The sequence below is a fragment of the Rosa chinensis genome, chromosome 6 (assembly GCF_002994745.2).
Source record: "Rosa chinensis cultivar Old Blush chromosome 6, RchiOBHm-V2, whole genome shotgun sequence".
NCBI classification, from domain to species: Eukaryota; Viridiplantae; Streptophyta; class Magnoliopsida; order Rosales; family Rosaceae; genus Rosa; species Rosa chinensis.
In genome coordinates this window covers 51,536,104-51,555,820 of record NC_037093.1, presented here as the reverse complement: position 1 = coordinate 51,555,820, position 19,717 = coordinate 51,536,104, and the positions used below count along the sequence as shown (strand labels likewise).

The window sequence follows — 19,717 nt, the reverse complement described above, 5'->3', positions numbered from 1 at the left end:
CAATGGTTCTCAATCTGTTGTTAATAGTTATCCTCAGAATTAGGTCCCTCTCCAATTCGAATCCCGAGTCTCCATCCTCACATTCTCCGGTAACTTTCTCTTTCTCTATGATTTTCAGATTCTCTGTTTTTTCTCCGGGAAATCGAAAACCAAAGTATGAATCTTTATTCGTCTAAAACACAGTACTTGGCTATAAGCAATCCTGAAAAAAGGTTGTATTTTGATGGGTTTAGGCTCTGATTTCCAATCAGTAGTTACTAGTTAGAGCTCAATCATGCTGGTCTTTGATGCGGTTTCTTATATGTTCATAGAAGCTAATGACAAATTTGACTTCTTGAATGATATGAAGTGCAGAACACGGTTAAAGTTATGGTCTTTGCTAGTTGTTAATCTCTCTCCTAACATTCACAGTGTAATTATTTGGATTTTTAGTAAAATATCCAAGTTTGGTTTAGTCTTTATCTGCCTTGTATCTGGGAGGACTCAAGCCCACCCGAAATTTTTGGGCTTTCAAAAAAAACTATATGTATACTCCTTTTTTTTCTTCTGTAATTGGGTATAGGCTGTGTCAAGCCCACCCGAAGTCCCAGACAACAAAACTTGAGCACCCCCGAGTGTCCCCGACGAAGACTCTCACACTCCCTCTCAGTCTCTCACGTACTATACTGCTCTAAGAGATCACACCTTAGATGTTAGATCCATAGTTTTGTCTTCTACTCTTCTTCTTCTTCTTCTTCTTCTTCAATTTGGGGCAATCAATCAATTCAATGTAAGTATGATTTCAATTTTGTTCAATTTAATCCATTCAATTTGGTGCAAATTTTAGGGTTAAAGATTGATGTCGAATTCAATTTCCTGGGTTTTGATTTAGCAGTGGATTGAGGATTGTTCTGTGTGCCATCGATGTGAGATTGAGGAATGATGACGGTAGAGTTATTTGCGGTGGAACTTGCTGACGAAAATGGTATGGATTGTTTGACGAATCTGGGTTATTTGTTTGTGATTCCTTAGTTTAATGAATCTGGGTTGTTTAGTGAATCTGAGTTATGGAATGTTGGATTGGTTTGTTAGTTACTTAGACTAGTTGCCTGACTTGCCGCCGTAATTGGAATGATCTGGATGTACATGTAGGATTGGATACGTGTCTTGATGATTACTCTTTTCTGTAGCAATTTTCTTTATTGCATAGAAACAGAGGAAACATGATGCTTAACCTCCAAGATTATTAGCGTGGAAAATAGCACTCAGAGTGATTGATATATCTCCTAATACAATCAAAATGATGTGTATGGTTTTGGAGTTGTTATGCTCGAATTCATGTTTGGAAAACCAATTCTCAGCAAGCATTAACTTGTTTCGATCATGCTATACTTATGGAGTTCCAGCCAATTTGAGAAGAATACATTATTCAAACAAAACTTTTTGTACCTGGCTTTATATACCGCTGCACTTTTTTCCCCCTTTTCTTTTTCTTTGTTTTCTGCCACAATATAATCAAGATCCTAACAGATTTTTCAACACTGTAGTAAGTCATAGACATACCTCAGAAACTGTGGGCTTGAGAGACTTGAGCCTAGCTTAATAAGACATTTCATTCTTCATGGCATGTCTCTGCTTACCCAGTTTTACAATTATTTTGCAGATACGAGTCAAACGTATGATTAGCCAAGGAGTTATAGAGCAAAGTTCATTGACATCTACTGCTGATTTTGTTCTTTGGTTTTGTATAGATACACGTTTGAGGGTAAGGCTCACTATGCCCCTTGACTAGGTGTATTATTTTTTTCAAATAATAAAATTCTCTCGCGCCGTTGAAATTATATATATTTTTTTTTTAAGAAACCCAAGCCCACCCAAGGTTTCAATCCTGGATCCGCCACTGCATGCATTTGCTTATGAATCATGACTACCAGATAAGTGATAAGTAAATTTAGAGGGATTCGGGTGTGCAGTGTAGTATGCAGTTTAGTTATAATCATTTGCGTACTTGTTCCTATCGAATTGGATCAAATTTTCCACCATGCTAAGTTGGTCTTTAGCACTAGGAGATGTATTTTTGTTTATGGGGCTCATTCTAAAAGTAGGGATGGTGAGTATGCTGTTAAGAATACTATGGTGTTTCTGAATATTCTATTTGGCCATAGGCTAATACGCTAAACTACATTTGGGGATTTCAGTAGTTTTATTTTTCTGGGGGCGGCATGTATTTTCAATCGAGTCCGAACTAAAGTTTTATGATGAATTAACAGGTCATATAAATTATAGCAGAACCCAGCAGTTGTACAGGATTCTAGGATGGAGAAAAGAAATGGCAATAGCGCAAACCAGATTTTTTGGAGCATAGTTAGTTTCTTAAGGAGATGTCTTTTTCTTGTGATTTGTGCTTGTCCTATACCTCATCACATTGCCTTCATCATGGACGGAAATAGAAGGTATGCTAAAAAGCAGAAGTTGATGGAAGGGACTGGACATAGGGTTGGTTTTGTAGCTCTCATGTCCATGCTCAAGTACTGTTATGAGTTGGGTGTGAGATATGTAACAATATATGCTTTTAGTATTGAGAACTTCAAAAGGCAACCTGAAGAGGTTCAATCCTTGATGGACCTGATGCAGGAGAAAATCGAAGGGTTAATTAAAGAAGAGAGCATTGTTAATCGCTATGGAGTTAAGGTGCACTTTATTGGGAACCTAAAACTCTTGAGCGAACCTGTCAGGTTGGCTGCAGAGAGGGCTATGGTGGCAACTGCAAATAACTCTAGAGGAGTGCTATCAATATGTATTGCCTACACATCTACTGATGAGATTGTGCATGCCGTTCAAGAGTCATGTGAAGAAAAATGGAATGAAATTAGTGCATTGAATGCTAGTGGAGCTGGGTATGGTCTAGATAAATTTGGAGGGAATGAGAAGGATGAAAGGGAAAACATTGTAAAATTGACAGATATTGAAAGGCATATGTATATGGCAGTTGCTCCGGACCCTGATATATTAATTCGTACTTCTGGGGAGACCCGCTTGAGCAACTTTCTTCTGTGGCAGAGTGCATACTGTTGTTTGTACTGTCCCTCCGTGCTCTGGCCTGAGATTGGATTTCGGCATTTTGTTTGGGCAATCTTGAACTTTCAGTGTAACCGCTTATATCTGGAAAGAAAAAAGAAACAGTCATAACTCTGTTGAATGATCTCTGCTTTTAATGGACTACCATTCAGTGTAACAAATACAGATTAAATGCAGGCTGGTACAGTTTTTTAGTGCTCTTGCCTGTAGTGCTTACCTGAGATTGTAAAATGATATCTGCTGTATTGTAAGAATTTTTTGCTCAACACAGTAGCATAGATTTTGGTGTGTGATATATTGATCTGCATAGTTGACATTTTGCGGCTGTGATGATATGAATTTGTACTTCCTTACCACTCTCTTCTCAAAACATTTCATGGCTGTTCTTTTTAACACAAGAACATATAAAGCTCTTTGCTTCAAAAAAAAAAAGAACATATAAAGTTTTCGAGGTTTCTCCTGAACTCTTGACTTAGTAATTTCTTTGTGGGCTTGTTTCAACTTAAAATTTTCTATATTTGCTAAATGGGGACGTGTAGTTCACATGTCTGCTTTTGTCGACTGATGAAGGTAGGTTGAAACCGTTATATTTGATCTGAGTCACTCCTCTGGTTCAGTTAGTTAGTTCCATGTTCTTACTCTTTAAACGTGGTGTAATACAATGCTCTTGGGATTTCTGTGCTGCAATAACTTTATTGAAAACACTAGGGCATATTGAATTGTCAAGCATCAAGCAAAAAATATTCTATACATGCCTGATGCCTTGGATATTTGTGCTTATCTAGAGGTACAGTTTAATAGAGGAATGCCTAAGGAGGTATGTCTCAACACTCGTCAGTTCTTCAGCTACCTTTTCACACTATTCCTTATTCCTTGTTAACTCATTGCTTTAAATGGTTGATGATGTCTGTGTCTGTTTCGATTTTTGTGTGTTTATTTTGCTAGGGACATTGAGTCATTGACTGATGCATACAGAGGAAGATGCAAGTGGTGCACAATTGGTATTAGACTAATTTCAGTATGTGGACTTTCATGATTTGTGAAGCAATAAATAGTAAATGTGAAACAAAAGTTATAAGAAAAATGATTCATAACTAGGTCGCAAGTTCAAAACCTGCTCACAATTGATTGTTATGTTCTGATGATTTCAGCTGTGACTGAGATGGGGCTTTTTGCAGGTCACTGGCTTCATGAAGCTTGTTGATTCTGGCACAAGATTGCAGCTAAAGTCATCCATGACAACATAACATGCGACTCATCTTGCTTCTTTATGTCTTGCCTTTTGAAATACATAAACGATGTACTTCATGGTCTAGTGATGTCTTCATGTTGTATGATTTTGATGTTTAAATATGTCATGATTGCTGATATATGTGTGTGACTATATTCAGATTCATTTGATATGTTAAAAAAGTATACTGCTCATCTACTGAACTCGATCAGTTTTTTCTCTCTGCTGCTTTGCACACATCATTGTTACTGACATTAAGTGATACAAAATCCTTGATGACCAATCTAACTCTAATTTTCCAAGAGCAGGACCACTACCTAAACATAAATAATTTATTTGGCTGCATTATTTACATTTTATTATTAAAACTCATTTGTTAATAGAGAATCAGTAGTAAATTATAGACTTGAAAATGATTTGCTGACATCCCATGGATTTGGAGTTTGCTTTAATACGTATTCTCTCTTTTTTCTTTTTTTGAAATATGCTTGAATACATATTCTTTGTTTTGATGAAATTTAGTTTCTCCTCCACACCACCAAAAAAAAAGAAAGGAAAAAGAGAGAGAAGGGAGATTGGAGGGGTTAAAATTGCTGACCCCTGTGGAACAAATTATCCGTTAAATCATTGTCGATTCCACATTTAGAATACGACGGAAAGGCTTTCCTTGATTTGCAACAGTAATGATCAGGCGTACTGCTTTCACACACACCACACCAAGAATTTTGCCGTGTTTAACTACTGTTTACTAGTACATTAATATGGGTCACAGGGCGAAATCACATCAATCGACGACTCAAAGTCGCCGAGGCACACATTGACGATTGTAAGTACCAAAACTCTTTAGTTACCAGGGTATTCATAAACATCCTAGACATTAGCACTAAGCAAGTTATGAGTTTAGGCAGTGAAGGAAAACAAACAGAATAATTTCACAAGCAAGTTATGTGGCATAAGGTGCAACAAGTTGTGCTTTGTGAACTTTTGCAAGCCTGAAGCTGGTAAATGACCACTCTATTCTAGTCTGTAATTGCTTCTTTTCTATAGATTATTTGCCAATACTTAAGTGACGTCGATCTGCCACAGCAGCATATTCTTGCTGATCAAAACTTACATCGCAGCAAGATGATCTCACCCCCACCATCAACCCAGGAACTTCCGGTACATAAGACATCATCTTATGATCTGTAAGAGCAACGCAAGCTAAATGACCTCACTGAAATTTTGAACAAATCTAACACATGCCTGCTTGAATTTTTGAAGTCTTCCCAGTCCCAATTGTCTACCTCATATGATATAGTTTTTATTGATTTATTTCCCATCCTATGTAGTATAGCTAATAAACAAAGCCAAAGTGATTTTGAATTAGGCAAGCATATGCATGACCTCAATATTAACCTCTTTTATGGTCCTCAGAACAAAGCCATCATTCTTACAAAACGTAAATAAAAACTAGGATATATTTTGTCTCCTCTGTAATACTATTTCCTTGTAAAAATGACTAATTAGCAGGACCACCATTCTCTCTATTTCACTGCTTGATACATAATAGCTTAGCGCAATGATGAAGCGAGTTACATAATCTTCATGATGTCACTGCCCTGCTGGGGTTTTGAACTTTGACTAGAATTACAAGAAAAGGTCCAGCCAGATAAACACAGAAGTGACCTCCTTGGAAAGGCATCTCCTATACTACTCATCTTTTACCTTGTACTCAATAAACTATCTCCACAGGTTTTAAAAGGGTATCGTACAGTGGGTGTGCTTTTGTCAACTTCAATTTCTAATCAATTAGTACATTTTCGAACCCAATATAAAAGCTAAAGTGAGGCTCCAATGGATTCACTGATTCACATTCAGTTAGTGCTATCCGATATGAAAGAAGATCCCAGCAAAAGCAAGAAGATAGAAGATGAGGGACAGAAATATGTCAAGTACAGAGGAGTAAGAAGAAGGCCATGGGGAAAGTTTGCAGCAGAAATACGCGATTCGACAAGGCAAGGAGTTCGGTTGTGGCTTGGGACTTTTAATACTGCAAAAGAGGCTGCAAGGGCATATGACAAAGCCGCTTTCTCTATGAGGGGTCCTCTTGCAATTCTCAATTTCCCAAGTGAGCATGGTTTTGTATATGTTGATTCTGCTCCTACTTCCTCATCTTTCACAGCATCATCTTCAACACTGCATAACATGGAAGTGACAATGAGAACAGAACCCAGAAAAGAAGTTTTTGTGTTCGAGTATCTAGATGACAAGGTTTTAGAGGAACTTCTTGATTTTGAAAACAATAGCAAGAGAGTGGAACTTGGTGTACAATAGTCAATTCCTTCTGTACTGTTTGATTTTGTCTACTCTGTTCCATTGATGTGGGATTTGAGTCATTCATGTGAATTTGCTTAAATAAACACAATTCCCATGTGAGTACTGTGTGTGAAAATTGGTTGTCCCAATCTAGTCTACCGTTCTGTTTTAGTACTAATATTATAATGGTAATCACTGCCTTGTTATCGTAAGTGTTCAATAACACATTGAATAATAGGAGCAACTGTCAAAGAAACTACGTGGTTGACTTGACTCTATAATCTTACTGCGAATTTACACGAGTCCCTTGAATATGTGATTTGGTCATAGCAGCTTAATGGTTAGTAGTATGTTGCCTACCCTCTCACTGCTGAGATCGTGTGCAGGGGACATTTCGCCATTTCGGCAGATGAAGATGCCAGTGCCGCGCAATTAGTACCAGACTAAAGTAGTGAAACGAATATCAAATGTCACAATTGAATGCAACTTGCAAACCTATTTAGTTGTTTACCCCTTCATTGTAGTTGACCCTCTTTGTTCGATTTTATATGTGACTGATTGACATTGTTTGTGGGACTTTTGCAGGTGGTTACTAACATCATGAAGCTTCAGCTTGTTGGTAATTTGAAGCAAAACTGCAGCCAAATTCATCATCCATTGTATGCATTTCTCTGTTAATTACTTTAGATGATAAATCTGATCATCTGGTTTAGTGACGTCTCCGTGTCGTATAATTTTCTTGTTCAAAGATGTCATTGCTGCTGATATACATGTTTGTGACATATTCATTTGATATGTGATAAAATATAGAGCTCTCATCAATCTTTTGTCTTTGCTGCTTTGCACACATCATTAATTGTTATTAACATTACGCAAAACAACGTCCTTGATTACGAATTCGAATGTAATTTTTTAAGGGCAGGACCACTCCCTAAAGATAAACATATGATTTGATCGTTTAATAACCATTTGGTTAGTAGAATACTATTATTAAGTATCGAAAGTTCGAATTGAAAATCATTTCCTGGCCTCTTTCGATTTGGACTTTGCTTTGGTTCTCCCCCCTTTCTAGATCTTGATATCAAGTCAATTAAAACATGGAGATTGGAGAGTTAACAGTGCTGGCCATATTGAACAAGTTCTCTGTTATTTTATTCTGCAGTGATTAAATATCCAGGAAGTCATTTGCTAATATCAGGATACCACACCAAGTATTTTGCTCGGCCAGCTATCCATATGGGTTTTAACAGTGAGTTTCACATAATTAACGGCTCAAAATCGTGCAAATAGATGTGATGATCGACACTAGTAAACCTCGAAGTATCAGAAAAGGTAGAAACTCCCCTAAATATTTGATCACAAAGTAGAGCTAATACTGAAACAAACAGAATCACATAAGCAAAGAACATTGATGTACATGGCAAAATATCGTGCTTTCGAATTAGTACAACTACAAGCCTAAATCAGCTAGATGCACGCTCCATTGTTAAGAGCTTTTAGGGCTTCTTCCAATACATTGTTTCAATGTTATAGTGACATATTTGCTGATCAAAACTTGAAGCATAAGCAAAATGTCCTCACCCTCACCAAAAACCTAGGAGCTTCCATTATACAAGACATCATCAGATGATCTGTAAGAGCAACGTAAGCCAAATGATCTCACTAAATCTTGAACAAATTTAATACCTGCCTATATGCTTCAATTTAATCTTTCTTAATTTCTAGTCCCAGTTCCAATCCTATGAGTATATCTAATTGACAAAGCAAAATTGATGACGAATTAGGCAAAAACGTCATCGCATGACCTCAAACACCAACCTCTTCCTTGATGGTCCCCAAAACCAAGAGTTCATTCCCACAAAAATATACACAAAAACTATTATCTGCAGCATCTGCTCTGTCATATTAGTTTCTTTTTCTTCAAAACAATATTAAGATATAGCAACACCACGATTTTGTTTTTCCCAATGCTTGATTCATTGCTGTGACACACAATGAGGTATCACAATATTACGTAATTTAGATGATGTCACTACCCTCCTGTGGTTTTGAAATTGGACATGAATCACAAGAAAATGTCCAGGCAGATGAACAGAAAATTGACTTCCATTGAAAGCCACCACCTACCTGATTTCCCCAAGCCATGATTAGTCATATTTTACCTTGTACCTAATAAACAATTGTTATCTTGAAAAGGGTGTGATTTGTCAACTGATTTTGTACCCAATCAGGTACATTTCCAACCCAATATAAAAGCCAAGAGTGAGGCACCAATAGTTTCACTCAGAAGTATTATTAGGCCACATGGAAGGAGACTCAAGTAGAGGCAGCAAGGCAAAACAAGGGGGACAGAAAGATGTCAAGTACAGAGGAGTGAGGAGAAGGCCATGGGGGAAGTTCGCAGCAGAAATACGCGATTCAACGAGGCATGGAGAAGGAGCTCGGTTATGGCTCGGGACTTTCAACACTGCAGAAGAGGCTGCAAGGGCTTATGACAGTGCTGCTTTTTCGATGAGGGGTGCTCTTGCAATTCTCAACTTTCCACGTGAGCATGGTTTGCCAGATAGTTCTGCTGCTTCTGCTGTTTCCTCACCATCTTCATCTTCGTCATCCCCAACATCCATTTCAGCATCATCTTCAACATTGCAGAATGTGGAAGGCACAACTAGGACAGAACCCAGAAGAGAAGTCTTCGAGATTGAGTGTTTAGATGACAAGGTTTTAGAGGACCTTCTTGATTTTGACAGGAAAGGCTAGAGAGAGTGACACTGATGGGTGTACATTCATTTGAAATTCATTATCTTCTACACCCTCCCTAACCTTTAAATACCCATTTAGATTATTAGTCATTTCTTCCCTTCTGCACTGTTTGGTTCTGTTTTCTCTGTTCCAGGGTAGTATGGGATTTGAGTCCTATGAAAAGTGTCGTGAGTTGTCAATCTAGTCCACCTCTCTGTTTGAGTATTAATCAACCATTTAATATCAATCTGTCTTCTAATCATAACTTATTTACTTGCGAGTTGCAACACATTAAACAATGATTGGATGTGATGCGGTCATTCCAGCTCGATGTTTGGAATATGTTGCTAGCTTGAAACTAAAATCAAAAGTCAATACTATGTATTAAATACTTTTTGGGGTCAAACCCACAACCGTGGTTAAGTGAATCAAAACAAACAAACTCACCCCTTTATTCTGATGTTGAATCAAATTTAACAGAAAAATATAACAGTCAGAATTGAACCTTTCTTTTGCCTTGACTTTCTTGTGTTGCAAGAAGCTCCTCCAAGATCATATTGTCTAAATACTCAAACTCTATAACTCCACTTTCTTCGTTTCCAAAGTTTTTTTCAATGTTAGCAGCAGCAGATGAAAAGGAAGACGATGAGGGTGGCGAAGTTGATGTGACAAAAGAGCTTGTTGATGAATTGTGGTATTGACTCTCATTTGGGAAGTTGAGGATGGCTAAACGACCCCGGAAACCAAAAGCAGCTCGATCATAAGCCCTTGCTGCCTGTTCAGCTGTGTCAAATGTACCTAACCAACGACGTACCCCGTTTCTTGTAGGGTCCCGAATTTCTGCAGCATACTTTCCCCAAGGCCGCCTCCGGATGCCTCTATACCGGATTTGATCCCTCACCTTCGGCTTGCTCTGTTCTCTTTTCCCCTCCATAATTGAAGTGGCCGGGTTTGATCTATTTGAGTTCAAATTTGGAGGCAAAATATGGGTTGTGACATGCATGGTAAATGTACCCATATATATAATGCACAAGGTTTGCGCTAATAAAGTTTCAGTCTCTTCTGAGGGGTGAGGAAAAGTTCTTTCTTCACTACTGCCTACTGGGAAGCTTCAGCGGAAGAAAAAGAAAAACTCATCTCTGTACAACTATAAAAGTTCATTGCCAGATCATCAATGACAAAATATGTGCTTGCTCTGTTAAATACTGCTTTGTTAAAATACTTATATAGTGATGGAAACTATTTAATTCACATCCACTTTTGTCTTTTTCTTAGATTTGTTTCTAGTAGATTCACCTAAAAGAATAACCTTTTGAGTTTCGCTGCTTTGCTCAGTGCTGACATAACATTAGTGTAGTAATATTTTAAGGGGTTATTATCACAAATGGTATCTGAACTATACCTCAATTTTATCGATAGTACCTGAATTTCAATTTTGATCACAACCAGTACCCAAACTTTTCGATTTCATTTTAAATGGTACCTAGAGCCACCTCCGGTCACTATTCCGACTAAAAACGGCATGGGAGGCAATCATAGTGATGATTTTTGATGATTTCAAGGGTTGCGATCATATATAGTGATGATTTTTTGGTAATAAACTTGTTTTGAACTTATTTTTTTGTTTTTTTATTTTTTTAGATTTGGGTCTTTTGGCCGGAATAGTGACCGAATTTGGCCTTAGGTACCATTTAAAATGAAATCAAAAAGTTCGGGTTCTGGTTGTGATTAAAATTGAAGTTCAGGTACCATCGATAAAATAGAGGATAAGTTCAGGTACCATTTATGATAATAATCCTATTTTAAGAGAAGGAGCACTGCTTAAACAAAGAATCTTTTGTTTTTTGACCAACATTAAACAAAACCAAGTTGTTAATATAAAAGAATTTTGTCTAAGAGCAGGAACTATTAGATTGGTAACCCTCATAGATTTTGACTTTGCTTTGACAACGTCCCCTTAGTGGCTTAGTAGTCAGTACTACTCTAACAATGAAACGCATTGCTTTCTGAGATTGGAGAATTAGTTTGCTTACCCTTTCGTGCTATCCTAGAGTGTCTGCACTTTGCAGTAGCAATGGTAGACCTTACCGCTGCACCACACCGCCAGTTCAACATGGTAGGGATCTTGCTAGGTCAATCGTTCACACTCGTGTGGGTGTTTGACAATACATATATCATTGATTTGGATCATGTAGTGTTTACTACATAACCTTTGGCTTAAGGGTTCAGGATCAATGATTCATACCTTACGATGGTAAAAGGAATTGGAACAAGTAAACTAAAAGATTCAATAGTTCTTACATAGAGGCATATTGACTTATAGCAACTTTTTTTTTTTGGTTAAAACAGGAGCCGGGAAGAGCAAAGTGCTCTCCCACCCCAAATTTATTGAAATAATGATAATGTACAATCTAATAGGGTGGCACAAAAGCCATACCCCTGAAGAACAATGTGAATGACATCAAATTTAAACAATACAACTAGCACAAAGAGAAATAACAAATCAATTAAAACAAAAGTTAGGGAGACCAAGCTTATCATGTCGACATTGGTCATGAATGAAATGAGGAGGCTCGTCCCACCAAGTCAATGCAGACAACGATAAACCGATATTAGTAAGAGCATCTGCCACTTGATTACCTTCCTTGAAAATATGAGAAGATCAAAAGTTTATCTGAGATATGCGATGCAAACACTTACCTCATGCCACCCGTAAACGCCATGGAATAAGATGAGGATCTCGGAGAAAATTAAGCACAAGTGTTAAATCCACCTCAAGCCAAATATGCTTCCATTCCCTAACCCAAGCCAGCTCAATAGCTTGAATAACTGCCATGACCTCCGCATCAACAAAGGTAGGAATATCAAGGTTTGAAGCAAAAGCACCAAGGAATGAACCACGAAAATCTCTGAAAACTCCACCAAAATCCGCTCTCCCTGAAACACTTTGCCATGCACCATCAGTATTAATCTTAATCCAACCCAAGATGAGAGGATGCCAATTAACTTTAGTAATCCTGGGAGCCCGTCGAGGACGACAATTTAATCCAAAATTCTTCAAGACCTGAAGCTCTATTAAAGAATTAGACATACAACCTGAAGCTAATTTGCTAGATGCTTTCATATGCCCCATAATTAATTGACGTGCTGCATCAACAACAATGGTACAATCATCATGCCTCATTTTATTCCTCACTTTCCAAATAAACCACAATGTAGTGGTATAACATAGTAACCAAATCTCCTTGAGTTGTTGGCCACGTCCAACACACCCCTAATGTAATAAATCAATTAAGGTATGTGAGGTTACTTAACTCAAATAAACAAGCCCAGCTATTCCATAATGATGCAGCAAAAGAACAGTTCAAAAATATATGCAGTAGTGATTCTTCAACCAGACCACAAAGAACGCAACAAGAAGCCAAAGCAATCCCGCGACGCTGCAATAAATCCTTTGATAGCACCCTACCCCGCAGCACTGTCCAAGAATGAAGAGAAATACGAGGGATAATGAATTTGGACCATATGAGCTTACCCCAATCTATGAATGGTGACCTGCACAAAATTAGTGGTCATTTTAAAACCCTATCAAGGTAGTAAGAATAAGTATGGATCATTCTCAATCGGGGATTAAGACCTAATTAATTCCTGAAAAATAAAACATTAGTAAAACAAATTAAAGAATATATATACATTATTTACGAAAAATACAAAGTAAAGGGATTTACGATTTATTTTCTAATTTAACAACTAAGTAAATATACACATGTGACACATCAAAAAACAGAATCAAGTAGAATTATATGGATGGAACTAGGCCTGGGCTCGGGTCGGGTCGGGCCTGGAATTTGGTAAAACCGAGACCGACCCCGAAACAATCGGTTCGGGCTTTTTCGAAAATAGAAATCGACAGAAACCGATCCCAAACTGGCCGGTTCGGTCTTCGGGCTTTTCGGGCCCAATATGCAAAATATACACAAAATTCAGTAAGAGGCGAGGTTTGAACCCCCGACCTCTTACACGAAATGCTTGCTCCCAACCACTAGAGCACAAGATGCTCTCAATACATTATGTGCAAAGCTTATATTTATTTCGTCCTAGGCTGTAGAAGTAAAAGTGTAAAACAAAATAGAAACCAGAACCCTCTTTTACTTTCTATACTCTCTTTCTCTTCGACATTTCTTCTTCTTCTTCTTCCTCTGCAATTCTACTTCATATCTTCTTCTTCTTCTTCTTCTTTTTCCTTTTTTCTTCCTTCCCAATCCCCATTATGCAGTTCTCTATTTACCAAGTACCATATCTATTTACCAATTACCATATATTCATCAAATCAACATCTTGCGTCTGGGGAGCATGAGGTATGTGTTGGATCTGGAATTCCTTCTGGCAAAAAAAAACTCTTTCAATTCCAACAAAAGCCCAAATTTGATTTCTTTGTTCACATGGTTTATGGGTGTTTACTGAAATTATGAAGAAGTGGAGACTGAGGACTCCGGTATTGGTTTGGTTGCTTCAGGAGCCACTACAAATTTGAGTATGGAGGAGGAGGAGGAGTTGGCTTGGGAGGAGAGTTTCGAGAGGCTGAGATAGAGGGGAAAGGTTTAGGAGGAGGAGCAGCTGGGCAGCTGGCTTGGGAGGAGATGGTTTTGCTGAGATGGTGGAGAAATCGGGTCGGGTCGGGCTTTCGGTCTCCGGAAATTTGAAGCCCGAGACCGAACTGAGATTTTCCATACTAAAACCGAACCAAATCGGGCTTTTTTGCTCGGTCCGGGTGGGATCTTCAGTCTTTCGGGTCCCGACGCCCACCCCTAGATGGAACGAGTTTTAGATGTCATTAACTACTATTAACACGTTGGCAATGTTTCAAACATCAAATCACGAATCAAAATATGTCAAAGCATAGAATCAATCAAGAACAAAGATGAACGCATACAAAGTTTTTTTTACTTTCCTTAATTAAATTAACCAGATGAACGCACCATAGTTAACCCTATTAATCATGCAATCACTAGTGGTAGTTAATCACTAACAAAAACACTTTTAACGCATTAAGAATCATGGAAGTTTGATCAATTCAAGCCAAGAACACAAGTTAGAACGCTAATCAAGCATGCAAGATTCATTGTTAATTTACCTGAGTAATTATAGGTTTTCCACCGAAATTATCAAAGCCTAGAACGCTAGCACCTTAATATGGACTCAATTACATATTTATCAACCTAAGTATACATCCAAAGACCAATTAACACATGAAAGATGGGATTGAAGCTCAAAATTAACAATCATGCAAGAACATATAGAAATCGCAATTTATCAACTTGAAAACCTAAAACATGCTTCATAGTATTTGAAAATCACATAACTAAAATCAACACTTCATTATCACAAGAAATCGCAAATCAAGAAACAAAAATAGAAAACCAAATCGCAATTTCATAAAAACCCGAAATAGTTTACAATCCAAAAACCGAAAGCAAAGTATGGTGTTCATGGTTACACCTTTTTTATCTTCAAGGACGCAAGAAGCTTCAAAAGGTGGTGGAATGGATGAGGATCACGGCAAGGATGCTTGAATGGAGAGGATGATGCTTCATGTATGTAGACTTCAATTTGGCCTCCTTGTATGTAGAATGGAATTAGGACTCCAAATTAATATTTATTCCTATATTTTCTTCTCCAAAATTCCATAGAAATTCGAAAATAATCCCAAAAAGATATTTGCTGAAAATCCTTGAATATCTCCTTTATTTTTCACGGAAAAAGCAATTAGAATGGGCCATAGACTCTTCCAAGACGTCATAGAAGGATCTAGAGCATCATGTGCAAGTCACATGCTTCAATCTTCGGGCCAGACTCTCCCAAATTGGGCCAATTCGAAATCCATATATATTGTTGCTGAAATTCTTCATTATTCTAGAACATTCTTGAACTATCTTGAGTCATCTTCAAGACACAGCATCTCCTAGTCTCACCAGGTCTCCTAACAGCATCAGGACTCCTGGTGTCATCAGGTTTCCTAGTCCAACTGGGACTCTGTCATTTCTTCATTTCCGAACATCATTTTCCGAGCTCATTCCTAGTTGCATTAGGATTCCTATTTCAACTGGGATTCATTTTCCTGGTAGAACTGGGAAAACTTCATTTCTCCATTTCTTCTCATTTCTGCGCAAATAACTCCTTGCCTTCCATTTCCAGACTCAAAACTACCTAAAAACACAAAACAAGTTAGAAATGACATAGTTAAGGAAATAACTATGCAAAATGTAGAGAGAAATGCACTAAAAATATAGTAGAATTTAGTCTCAACAAATGGAAGGCGCGGGCGAAGAAAATGGAATGCCTCTTTTACTGTTAGCTCTCCGGAAGATGAAGGAACCCAAATCAATTTATCAGGCATATCTGGAACTATAGAAATAGGAACATTATCAATTAACTTACATATGCCTGGAAAATGAAATTGAAGCAAAGAGGGAAAGTTCCATGCTCCATTATGAATATAGTCAGCTACCAAGTAAGTGCAGACATACATGTATGAGATCCAAAAAAATCCATGGGAGGTTTTCCCATGAAGTTATCATGCCAAAAAGAAACAGATCGCCCAGAGCCAATAATCCATCTTGTGTTCTCTTGGACTTGAGTCCAAAAGCGCTTAACATCAACCAAATAGAAGAGCAAGCATAGGATCGACGCAAGACCCCATTATGCCAAAAGCAAGCTCGAAGGAAAGAACAACCTGTCGAAGTTGAGGAAAAAACCTCCCAACTTTTCTTGAGAATGAGAGAATGATTTAGAATTTAATCCCAAATCTGCCTTCCTCCAGCGAAGTACAACATGTTCTCCAAGAAACTAAAGGAACTCCTCTCTTATCAATGGACCCAGACCAGAGAAAATTCCTACAAATACCTCCAGTCTTCGCAATAAAGAGACAGGCCACTCATAAACTTGGAAGCTGCATGTACACAAGCATACTATTGAAAACATATTTCAACAACTGGAGTCCAACCCGACTCCAATTACTCATTTAAGGGTCTTTCTAAATGTACCCAACAAATATCTTAATATACCCAGCATAAAAATTATTTTTATTACATTTCCAGTTTTACCCCTATTTCTATTTTTTCTAAAATCGTCAAACGCCTACCTCACCTCCCCTAACTCCAAACCCTGCTTATCAAATTATGCGGCTAATCTTTCTCAGTAATCCGTCAACCCTCCGTTTGATGCAATTCTCTAACTGAGGTTTTCTTAATTTGCTCATTCCAAAAACACCCATGTTTCATGTTGGGGTGGTTTCAACAGTTTTGTTGAGAACTTTCATTGTTGGGTTATTGCTGTCTCTAGATGAAAGAATTCCATGTCAAGAGGAAAATCCAATTAAAGATTTAATTGATCACAAGCAAGTAATAGTGCCTAGTAATAAATTAATTGCAACGATATAAGAAGGAATTCTCCAGAAAAATCTTGATCTAACGAATCGAAACAAAGAAAGTCGCTTTCATTAATTAATAGATACATGTCCATTTTAGTTTTGATCAACTCGAACAATTAATCTATATGTATATATAGGCCAATGATCGGAGGGAGACCAGGAACTATGGTTCTTTGGAAGAATTGAAGCGGTGTCGAAGTGGAATCAGGACGGAGTGCTGGGTATAATTAGGGGTAAAAATGGAAATCGATAATAAATTTTTGTGTGCTGGGTTACCTGGGTATACTTAGATTTTTGCTAGGTACATTTAGAAATACCCAAATTGTAGAGCCCAACGTGAATATGTAGCCCATTTAGGTAAATCAACACACTAACACAACAAGTAATTTTTACACAAGAATTCTAACAGATGGTTCGGAATCTCCCATCAGCGAAGGAATAACCAAGGTTAATAAACCTTTTTATAATATGAATTGTCACGAACAATCTTGCATTATGGAAGCTGACTCAATAAGTTGCCTCAAGATTTTTGCCTACTAAATAGTTGTCAAAGTGACGTTTGGCCATTAAAATTAAGAAGCAAAATCTTGCTGATCAGAAGTTTGAGCATAACAAAATGACCTCACCATCAGTCCATCACCAAAAACCTAAGAAATTCTAGCACACTTGAAATTAGTACATATCATCGGAGGAGGCTGGAATGCGCAGGCTGTAAGTTACAGCCGCTGACAAGGGCATACTTGGCGTAAGCATAGCCACACAATCAGTCAAAGTAGGGGCATTTAGTAACTTCCAAATGAACGGTTGTTAGGAGTGAAAGAGGTGGACGTTAAGGTAAAAAATCAGAAGACTGATTGGTCTATTGTCACAATACGACAAAATAGCCAAGTGGATAAGCCACCAACCCACCACGTCTCTTGTTCATCTCATTGATCAACCCAGAATTTTTCGTTTCCTCTGCAGAAAGCACGTTCAGAGTGAAGGAAAGTGGTCGATCAAATATACATCGACAAGGTCTCGATGGATCTTTCCTTCGATGGAACACTGAATCCGGTGATAACTACTGAAAACAACAAAGCCGGTTCAACAATTTGATGCCAAACAGCTGAAAATCTTTGCGGACACAGTTTTGATGCAGTTGTAGAAAGTGTTTTGTGGTTGCTAATAGGCCAACGAGGAGAAGGACGAACGATGGCGGGGCTCTGGAGAAAATGGTTTGTCGTTTGTGGATAGGCCAACGACGAGAAGGAGGAAGGAGGAGTTGCCAAAAAAAAAAAGAGGAAGGAGGAGATGAAAAAGTTGAATTGTGGTGGGCTGGTGGCTGATGCACCAACGAAGACGGTGGTAAATGAGCTTTACCCAGATTAATAGCAGTGAGGGAAATTGTCATTGCTGCCCCTCCGTCTTAACAGACGTTGGCTGCGTAAGTTGCAGCCTGCATATTCCAGACTTCTCCCATATCATCATATGATCTGACGTAAGAGCAACACAAGCCAAATCATCTCATTTAGTTTTGAATAAATCTAACCCATGCTTGCTTGAATAAAGTGTCTGCAACATATTTAACAATGATTGAATCTGATTTGGTCATACTAGCTAAATGATTGGAACTGTGTTGCTTGAAACTAACATCAGCAGGTAAGACAGTATCTTTATTATCCTTTTGATTTTTGAGTCACACTCACAACAAGGTAAATGAATTACAGCCACAAGCTTACAAACCCTTTATTGTGATTTTCGTTATCGAATTTGAAAGTAAAAAAGAATGATGATGCAGATCAATCAAGCTAAAACTCATGTTTTCCTTAGTTTCCATGTGTATCTTCTTTAATTGCAAGAAGCTCCTCCAAGATCATATTGTCCAAATACTCGAACACAATAACTTCACTTTCTTGTCTACAGAAAGGCTTCCCGTTGTCATCAGCAGCAGCAGAAGAAATGGCAGCTGATGAAGAAGTGGAATCTGATGGGACGAAAGAGCTGGTTGATGAGTTATGGTATTGGTATTCATTTGGGAAGTTGAGGATAGCTAAATTCCCTCGAAGACGAAAAGCAGCTCGATCATAAGCCCTTGCTGCCTGTTCGGCCGTGTCAAATGTACCTAACCATAGACGTGCCCCATTTCTCGTCGGGTCCCGAATTTCTGCTGCATACCTGCCCCATGGCCTCCTCCGAGTTCCTCTATACCGGGTTTGGTCTCTTACTTTCGGCTTGTTCTCCTCTCTCTTCCCCTCCATAGTTTATGTCTCAATGCAGAGTAACCAAGAGTCCAGCACTCTAGCTTTGAGTATAACTTGATTTCAACTTCTGGAGGCAAAATATGGGTAGTGACATGCAATGATATATATAGTCCAACAAATATATAATGGTGTAGTCTTATAAATTTCCAGTCTAATCCGATGGGTATTCTTGGTTCACATTTAGGAAGCTGTAGTCATCGATGACAACATTAACATTTTGTCTCATCTTCTTCTGTTCGTGCCTTCGTGGTGCTTCACTGCTTTTTTGTTACTTAAGCTATGATCTTTGCTGATGTATTCATGGCGTAAGATTTTAATGAGCAGATAAGAGTCATAAGACATCAAAGTTTTGTCCTTCGATCGCAAGATTTTTTCCTGGGAGATTCAACTTCCATACACTTATTTTCTATTTAATATACATAACCTGCTTAAGTGCTTATCATTTAGTGATCATTCGTTCATCATCGTGATGTCATTAGTTCATTAAGACCAAAACCAATTTGTTAATGCAATAGTAGCTAGCTATAGTAACCGAGTACAAATTGAACTAAACACCATTTTATTCCCCCAGTTCTCTACTACATATATAAAACGAAACCCTAAAAAATTTCACCAAATTTTAAATTACTCTAATTATCTATATTGAGTTAATTGAAATAAATAATTACAAGGGTCATTATAGTAAGAAGCAAAAAAAAAAATTAAAAATAAATAAATACAGAG

At 37.9% G+C, this 19,717-nt stretch overlaps 5 protein-coding genes across 7 annotated transcripts; 3 read left to right on the top strand and 2 right to left on the bottom strand.

Annotated features, from left to right (window-relative positions):
* Nucleotides 1-567: 567 nt before the first annotated feature.
* On the top strand, nucleotides 568-3,387 carry LOC112174381 (dehydrodolichyl diphosphate synthase CPT3). 2 transcript variants are annotated; one of them, XM_024312136.2, is made up of 4 exons: nucleotides 568-769; nucleotides 875-964; nucleotides 1,643-1,744; nucleotides 2,250-3,387. In XM_024312136.2, exon 4 carries the CDS (start codon nucleotides 2,296-2,298, stop codon nucleotides 3,166-3,168), a length of 873 nt encoding a protein of 290 aa, XP_024167904.1. In that variant the 5' UTR covers nucleotides 568-769; nucleotides 875-964; nucleotides 1,643-1,744; nucleotides 2,250-2,295; the 3' UTR covers nucleotides 3,169-3,387. The 2 variants fall into 2 exon arrangements, with proteins under 2 accessions (XP_024167904.1, XP_024167905.1); XM_024312137.2 differs by lacking the exon at nucleotides 1,643-1,744.
* A 2,443-nt stretch (nucleotides 3,388-5,830) lies between these two features.
* LOC112169312 (ethylene-responsive transcription factor ERF098) lies at nucleotides 5,831-7,530 on the top strand. 2 transcript variants are annotated; one of them, XM_040507991.1, is made up of 3 exons: nucleotides 5,831-6,398; nucleotides 6,973-7,021; nucleotides 7,172-7,530. In XM_040507991.1, coding segments are annotated over exons 1-3 (324 nt in total). In that variant the 5' UTR covers nucleotides 5,831-6,124; the 3' UTR covers nucleotides 7,173-7,530. The 2 variants fall into 2 exon arrangements, with proteins under 2 accessions (XP_040363925.1, XP_024162092.2); XM_024306324.2 differs by lacking the exon at nucleotides 6,973-7,021 and having other exon boundaries at nucleotides 5,840-6,398; nucleotides 7,172-7,522.
* Nucleotides 7,531-8,817: 1,287 nt separating this feature from the next.
* LOC112169314 (ethylene-responsive transcription factor ERF096) lies at nucleotides 8,818-9,677 on the top strand. The gene has a single exon (XM_024306325.2). It carries the CDS (start codon nucleotides 8,891-8,893, stop codon nucleotides 9,341-9,343), a length of 453 nt encoding a protein of 150 aa, XP_024162093.1. The 5' UTR covers nucleotides 8,818-8,890; the 3' UTR covers nucleotides 9,344-9,677.
* Nucleotides 9,440-10,465, bottom strand: LOC112171530 (ethylene-responsive transcription factor ERF098). Its single transcript, XM_024308701.2, has 2 exons — nucleotides 9,831-10,465; nucleotides 9,440-9,539 (listed from the first exon to the last, which is right to left on the bottom strand). Exons 1-2 carry the CDS (start codon nucleotides 10,341-10,343, stop codon nucleotides 9,522-9,524), a joined length of 531 nt encoding a protein of 176 aa, XP_024164469.2. The 5' UTR covers nucleotides 10,344-10,465; the 3' UTR covers nucleotides 9,440-9,521.
* A 7,920-nt stretch (nucleotides 10,466-18,385) lies between these two features.
* On the bottom strand, nucleotides 18,386-19,073 carry LOC112173344 (ethylene-responsive transcription factor ERF098). The gene has a single exon (XM_024310954.2). The coding sequence runs from the start codon at nucleotides 18,989-18,991 to the stop codon at nucleotides 18,560-18,562; it is 432 nt and encodes a 143-aa protein (XP_024166722.1). The 5' UTR covers nucleotides 18,992-19,073; the 3' UTR covers nucleotides 18,386-18,559.
* Between the last annotated feature and the right edge of the window lie 644 nt (nucleotides 19,074-19,717).

What these genes read in the sequence shown, in the direction of transcription:
- LOC112169314 (XM_024306325.2), top strand. Translation starts at nt 8,891, where the DNA reads ATGGAAGGAGACTCAAGTAGAGGCAGCAAGGCAAAACAAGGGGGACAG.
- LOC112171530 (XM_024308701.2), bottom strand. Translation starts at nt 10,343, where the DNA reads ATGGGTACATTTACCATGCATGTCACAACCCATATTTTGCCTCCAAAT.
- LOC112169312 (XM_040507991.1), top strand. Translation starts at nt 6,125, where the DNA reads ATGGATTCACTGATTCACATTCAGTTAGTGCTATCCGATATGAAAGAA. An exon ending in TGCAATTCTCAATTTCCCAA is followed by an intron (nt 6,399 to 6,972) that starts GTGAGCATGGTT and finishes GATCGTGTGCAG; the next exon opens with GGGACATTTCGCCATTTCGG.
- LOC112173344 (XM_024310954.2), bottom strand. Translation starts at nt 18,991, where the DNA reads ATGGAGGGGAAGAGAGAGGAGAACAAGCCGAAAGTAAGAGACCAAACC.
- LOC112174381 (XM_024312137.2), top strand. Translation starts at nt 2,296, where the DNA reads ATGGAGAAAAGAAATGGCAATAGCGCAAACCAGATTTTTTGGAGCATA.